Source organism: Callorhinus ursinus, unplaced genomic scaffold, assembly GCF_003265705.2.
Source record: "Callorhinus ursinus isolate GAN/ISIS: 27379988/994484 unplaced genomic scaffold, GSC_fseal_2.0 scaffold19, whole genome shotgun sequence".
Taxonomy (NCBI): domain Eukaryota; kingdom Metazoa; phylum Chordata; class Mammalia; order Carnivora; family Otariidae; genus Callorhinus; species Callorhinus ursinus.
In genome coordinates, this window is record NW_027397081.1 from 31,971,085 (window position 1) to 31,978,350 (window position 7,266).

General features: G+C 34.2%; 1 protein-coding gene and 1 long non-coding RNA gene across 3 annotated transcripts in view; one reads left to right on the forward strand and one right to left on the reverse strand.

The window, feature by feature from the left end:
• The window catches only part of PGR (progesterone receptor), a 115,746-nt gene extending 112,016 nt beyond the window's left edge, over positions 1-3,730 (forward strand). For both annotated transcript variants that reach the window (XM_025893652.2, XM_025893653.1), the window contains one exon: positions 3,575-3,730. In XM_025893652.2, coding sequence (XP_025749437.1) covers positions 3,575-3,730 — 156 coding nt within the window. The remainder of the gene's footprint in view (positions 1-3,574) is intronic.
• The window catches only part of LOC141374596 (uncharacterized), a 19,808-nt gene extending 13,360 nt beyond the window's left edge, over positions 1-6,448 (reverse strand). Inside the window, exons 1-2 of the long non-coding RNA XR_012381610.1 lie at positions 6,159-6,448; positions 4,451-4,647 (exon numbers count right to left, since the gene is read on the reverse strand). This is a non-coding gene — a long non-coding RNA (uncharacterized lncRNA). The remainder of the gene's footprint in view (positions 1-4,450; positions 4,648-6,158) is intronic.
• Between the last annotated feature and the right edge of the window lie 818 nt (positions 6,449-7,266).

Sequence of the window (7,266 nt, forward strand, 5' to 3'; positions counted from 1 at the left end):
AGCTGTCATCATTAAGACAGTATGGTACTGGCACAAAAACAGACACATAGATCAATGGAACAGAATCAAGAGCCCAGAAATGGACCCTCAACTCTATGGTCAACTTATCTTACAACTTATCAACAAAGTAGGAAAGAATGTCCAATGGCAAAAAGACAGTCTCTTCAACAAATGGTGTTGGGAAAATTGGACAGCCACATGCAGAAGAATGAAACTGGACCATTTCCTTACACCACACACAAAAATAGACTCCAAATGGTTGAAAGACCTAAACGTGAGACAGGAGTCCATCAAAATCCTAAAGGAGAACACAGGTAGCAACCTCTTCGACCTCAGCCGCAGCAACTTCTTCCTAGAAACATCACCAAAGGCACGGGAAGCCAGGGCAAAAATTAACTTTTTGGATTTCATCAAGATAAAAAGCTTTTGCACAGCAAAAGAAACAGTCCACAAAACCAAAAGACAACCGACAGAATGGGAGAAAATATTTGCAAATGACATATCAGATAAAGGGCTAGTATCCAAAATCTATAAAGAACTTATCAAACTCAACACCCAAAGAACAAATAATCCAAGCAAGAAATGGGCAGACGACATGAACAGACATTTTTCCAAAGAAGACATCCAAATGGCCAACAGACACATGAAAAAGTGCTCAACATCGCTCGGCATCAGGGAAATCCAAATCAAAACCTCCATGGGATACCACCTCACACCCGTCAGAATGGCTAAAATTAACAAGTCAGGGAACGACAGATGTTGGCGGGGATGTGGAGAAAGGGGAACCCTCCTACACTGTTGGTGGGAATGCAAGCTGGTGCAACCCCTCTGGAAAACAGTATGGAGGTTCCTCAAACAGTTGAAATTAGAGCTACCATTCGATCCAGCAATTGCACCACTGGGTATTTACCCCAAAGATACAAATGTAGGGACCCGAAGGGGTACGTGTACCCCAATGTTTGTAGCAGCAATGTCCACAATATCCAAACTGTGGAAAGAGCCAAGATGTCCATCGACAGATGAATGGATAAAGAAGAAGTGGTATATATACACAGTGGAATATTATGCAGCCATCAAAAGGAATGAGATCTTGCCATTTGCAATGACGTGGATGGAACTGGAGGGTGTTATGCTTAGTGAAATAAGTCAATCAGAGAAAGACATGTATCATATGACCTCACTGATATCAGGAATTCTTAATCTCAGGAAACAAACTGAGTGTTACTGGAGTGGTTGGGGTTGGGAGGGATGGGGTGGCTGGGTGATAGACATTGGGGAGGGTATGTGCTACGGTGAGCGCTGTGAATTGTGCAAGACTGTTGAATCACAGATCTGTACTTCTGAAACAAATTACGGAACATATTTTAAGAAAAAAGAAAAAGAAGAAGATAGCAGGAGAGGAAGAATGAAGGCGAGCAAGTCAGAGGGGGAGACGAACCAGGAGAGATGATGGACTCTGAAAAACAAACTGAGGGTTCTAGAGGGGAGGAGGGTAGGGGGATGGGTTAGCCTGGTGATGGGTATTAAAGAGGGCACATTCTGCATGGAGCACTGGGTGTTATGAACAAACAATGAATCATGGAACACTACACCAAAACAAATGATGTAATATATGGTGATTAACATAACAATAAAAAAATAAAAAAAAAGAAAGAAAGAAAATACTTTTGGATAATTAAATATAGAAAAACAGAAATTTAAAATTTAATAGAAGGGCTGAAATATAAAACTCAGAAAAAATCTCCTAATCCAAGGAGGTTCATTTCACAATTAAAAGGAATTTCTAAAAGAACAGGGAAAATCAAGGAGAGGAAATTATATAAAAAAAATCATAAAATAAAAGTTGCTGGATCAGAAGTATTTTAATTTTCTGATTGTAAAGGCCCGTTGTACAGGCACAGCACAATTGAACAAAGACCCATTATTGTAGAATTTTAGAGCGCCAGAAATAAAGAGACTATCCTAGGGTGCCTGGGTGGCTCAGATGGTTAAGCGTCTGCCTTCACCTCAGGTCATGATCCCAGAGTCCTGGGATCGAGTCCCGCATCGGGCTCTCTGCTCAGTTGGGAGCCTGCTCCTCCTCTGCTTCTCTCTCTCTCTCTCTCTCTCTGTCTCTCATGAATAAATAAATAAAATCTTTAAAAAAAAAAGAGACTATCCTAAAATATACCAATGAGAAAAGAAACAAGTTACATAAAAATGATCAGGATTCAAAATGATGTTGGACTTCTTAACAACAATAATGGAACCCAGAAAACAATGGAGCAATGGCTCCAGAATTTTGGAGAAAAGGAAAATCTTCAAAGAATTTTATACCCATCCAAACCGTCAAACAAATATGATGGCACCTTAAAAAGTATTTTCAGATGTCTAAGGTCTCAGAGAGCTTACCTCAAATACAACCTTTGTCAAGAACATCTACAGAATGTTTCAACAGTAAAACACTGGACTAAGCCAATGAAGTAGAATATCCAACCCAGGAGAGATGCAAAGGGATGTTCTAGCACATTAACTGTGCTGGACAATCATTACTCTAGATTGAAGCAGTAATGCACAGGGTTTCAGAATACTAGTACCAGGGAAAAAAGATGGAACGGAGGGATTACCAGTATGTATGAACATATTGAGGTGAGTTTTTACAATTGTGTCAAAGAATTTGACTATGGTTTTGTGATAAATATAAAGGAAACAAAGCAAAACAGAAACACAAGGTGATTAGCTCTAGCAAAGTAAAAATAAGTCCTATATGAAAGGAAATTTAATCCAGCAGGAAACAATAAAAATCTTTATAATTGCTGGATATTGATTTAGTAAAAAATTGATATAGCTATATAGAGAATGAGAAGAGAAAAGTGTGCATATTTGGGAGGGGTGTCTAGTATTAAAGAGAGCTAAAACCTCATTTTCCATAATAGAAACTAAATCAATAATATCAAATTTGAAAAACAAAATTTATTAGAAATACAGAGATAAATATTTAAAGATATGGGCTAAAGAAGTTGAAAATGGTTGCATCTGGGGAACTAGAATAAGGATGGGAAGAACTCTATTAGAAAACTGCTGAATTTTATTGTTGCTGCTGGGTTCTATTTGACTTTTAAAATTATTTACATGAATTATTTGACAAAAATTAAAATTAGATTAAAATGAATTATGTTGGGTTATTTGTGTTGACAGAGGAAGACTCAATATATTGTTATGTGAAAAAGCCAGTCTATTAACAAAATAGACTTTATTAAATAATGGCATTTTTGGAATTATATATGCCTTATGTGTATTGTGTATAAACCTGGGTATGTTTGTATACATGTATTAAAAGAAAAAAGAAAGACACCAAAATGTTCATATCAGTTATCCTGTGGGATTATGAATGACTTTCATTTCTTTAAATCTGTACTATCAGAATGTTTCATTGTATGTAATATTTTACATATTATTCTAGAGAGTGAAGGGAGTTATTTTGGTAAGAAAACATCTTGATGGGTATTTATATTGTTAGAAAAAGAAGCTGTCGTGTTTTATTATATGAATATTATATTTTTACATGTTTTTTATCCATTTGTGAAACCAACAGCTTGTCAAACAGCTTCATCTGTACTGCTTGAATACATTTATCCAGTCCCGGGCTCTGAGTGTTGAATTTCCAGAAATGATGTCTGAAGTTATTGCTGCACAGTTACCCAAGATCTTGGCAGGGATGGTGAAACCTCTGCTCTTTCATAAAAAGTGAATGCCATTTTTATCTTTAAAAATTAAATTTTGTGATATGTCTGTTTTTGTTTTGGTCAGGATTATGAGGTCTCGGGTTTTTACAATGTTCTTCTCAAAGCCTTACATTTATAACGTATATTGTGTAAATTTCAGAGAAAATTGTGAAGTTATAATTGTTTTCCTTTATAAAGCATAATTAGAATTTTAAGGTGTTTTTGTGTACCTACATATTCTTTAACAGTTTAGAAGATTGAAAAGTACTAAAATTGATTGCCAAAGTAAACTTAATTTTGTCCATACTATTTCCTACCATTTAGGTGAAAATTTTTAACTTTTGCATCGAATGAATCTTCTACTTTAGAGGAAAAAAATCTTACATGTAAAAATAAAAAGTAATTATATATGTTCCTTCTAGGTACCTCCCTTTGTCTCCTTGAATATATTTACAAAAATGAGTCTTTAAAATGGTATGCAAAATTTTGTCTAAATGAGTGTATATACATTTTTTGTGAGGAGAAAATTCATAACCTTCATCAGATTTTCCAAAGGGTTTTTAATGCAAAAAATATAGAGAAAAAGAGTTTAAAATCCCTGAAATAAATTGAGGGTGTGAAATTAGGAAAAACAGCTCATATATTGACTATTTCCCAAATTAGAAACACAAATCTCTAAGGAAGTTATTAAGGAGAGCCATATCATTATGACAACAGTATTAGGGGTTTTGTAGTTTTTTACTAACCTTTTTTGGGACTTGTCCTTTAATAAGGTATTGTGAATCCAAATAAGAATCCAGAAGAGTCTGTGGCTTAATGGCACTCCTTACCATCTGGGGCAGGTGGAAAATCACTTAACCTTACTGATTTTCAATTTCCTCACCTTTACTACTGTTATATTTCCTGCAAAATGTTCCTTTTGGTCAGAGCTTCTTATTCACGTCTTAATCAAAAAAGAAAGGGAGGGAGGGAGGGAAGGAGGGTGAAGGAGGAAGGAAGGGAAGAGAAAATAAGAAATATTATTCTCTTTCTTCACTCAGTGGGGGATAATGACAAATCAGAGGTTGAATGTTTTTGAGTGTCTTGGATCCAATTCTAAGGGAGATATTTCAAGAAATACTAGATACTGTCTTAAAATAATACAACCAATTACAATAACTAGAAAGCACAATTCACACTGTTATATGAACTGAAAATATTGCACTAGAAGATGGACAAGAGTTCTTTTCTGAGATGAGTCACTGGAGATCCATTTATTTTTAAAAAATCTATATATCTGTATATATAAATACAGATATATAAAAAATGACAGGAAAAACTAAGTCCATACCACTGACAAAATTCAATAAAAAATAATCAGTTTTCTATATAAAGTAATTTATACCATTTAAGGCATATATCATATTTTTGTCTTTATTTATTATATATAAGTAAATATATAGAATATTTTTAACAGCTCAGAGTAACTAGTAGACCAAATTCTTTTTCTAAATTTTAAAAAAATTGGACATTATCTTACAAATAAGACATACTGCCTTATGCAAATTAACGGTTGTTAATAAGAAAACCAAAGTAACTTTGAAAACAATATAGAAAACATTTACTGACTTCTTCAATTTCTTAATACATTTTGGAGTACCCATTCCCTTCAACTGATAAATCTTTGCAGTTTACCAAGGAACAATAACATCTCTTAATGAATACTAATGTAACCCCCAAAACAAGATAAAGTGGTTTCATCTGATCAAAAAATTGGCATGACAATGTTACCATAACTGTTTCTTACCAGTAAATTCTCCATTTACAAAAGGAATAAGCTATGGTGTATCTATAAATAGTGAATTCACATAAGGCATTTGAAACAGGGATTAAAATAAGCTCGATCCAATGCTCTTGGCTTAGGTCCATTAGATCTATGTGGCAAATATAATAAATAATATCCAAATTTTCTAACATTTGGTTATAACATTCAGTAAGAGTTTAAACCAAGTATTTCAAATAGTTTTAACATTAATAAAAAAATAGTCTCTTCCTTGGTAAGTCTAACTACATGTCTTTTTCTGTGAATACAATACCATAGACTACTGCTGTTCAGTTCTTCAAAGTCTTTATACACATACAGATTCATTCTCTTGCCACTCTCCAGTCCGAAGTTAACTTCCTAAAAAAGATCTAATCTTACCATATCCTCACTTTAGAATGTCATTGACTTCCAATCACCTATTATAGTGATTCTCAGCTCTGCACATTAGTGTCTCCAAGTGAGCTTTTTAAAAATACCTTTACCTGGGCTTCATCCTCAGTGATTTTATTTTAATTGCTCCACTCTTATTCTTGCAGGGACACAATAGTTACTCTGAAATGATGTTCAAGCATCAATTTCTATAACTTTACTCTCTTTATCCTCCACTATCTTACATTTATCTTATGTTCCAGCCACACAAATCTTTTTACCATCAGTTTTCTGCCTGAATTTTCCCTCTTTGATACCAGTCACATCCATATCTCAATCTTCAAGATTCAGCCAAGCCATTATTTTTGTAATGTTCTTTTCTGCATCTTCCAAATAGTGACTAACTTCCTCCTAAGGTTCACCAGCTATTTTGTGCACATCTGAATTATAATAGTGTCTTGTTCTACAATTCTGATAGTATTAAGAGCCTGGGAGCCAGTTTGAGGTAGGACAGTAGTAAAAGTTTTTCTTGAGTGGGAGTTGCATGGCATGGTCTCAGTTTTGCTATCACCATGGATCTGTGTCATTCTTTTGTTACATCATTCATGTCTGTATGCCTGACTTTATGACGTTGTCTTCCCATACTCCTTATCTACATCTCTTAATTTCTTTTCATCTCTTTTAAAATTTCTACCTCTTCTTACTTTGTGAGACCTCTCCACATACTGACTTTACCATAGGAGAATATGAGCACATTTTGTATTTATTAAGAACACTTCATGCTCCCTATTCTAAATTTCAAAACTGAATGGAGTATTATTTCCCTTCCTAAGAAAAAATCCACAAATTCAATTGTTTCTTATAGTTAAGTAGCCCTAACTCAATATACAAGTTTTTTCTCCTTTCCGATTTCATTCACCAAATATTGAATACGTTTTATGAACACAAGTGAATGTGCTAATAAGTGTTATGAGAATTTAGAGCTGAAGGAAGACTGTAACTCAAGAAAGTTACAGTCCAGTAGTAGGCATAAGTCACAATGCCTGGTAAACAGTAGGCACTCAAACACTTGTTGAGTGTACAAATGAAAATACGGTTTGGATTTCATAGGTGCAAAACATTATTTATGTATAACTTCACTGAGACAAATAATGCAGCACAAGGTAAGGTATTAACTTCAAAATAAATATCAAATAACCCCTTAATTTGTGTCAATAATTCAGTTGCATTAAATCTGTATGTACTTCAATATCTTTTTTCCCCAAAAATGTCATCCCAATAAATACATTTTAAATTTCTCCAATATACAATGAAGGCAGTCTACCACTGTAGGGATTATGTAACAAGTAAATGAATGTAGGTATATCCAAAAAAAGAAAACTTTCACAT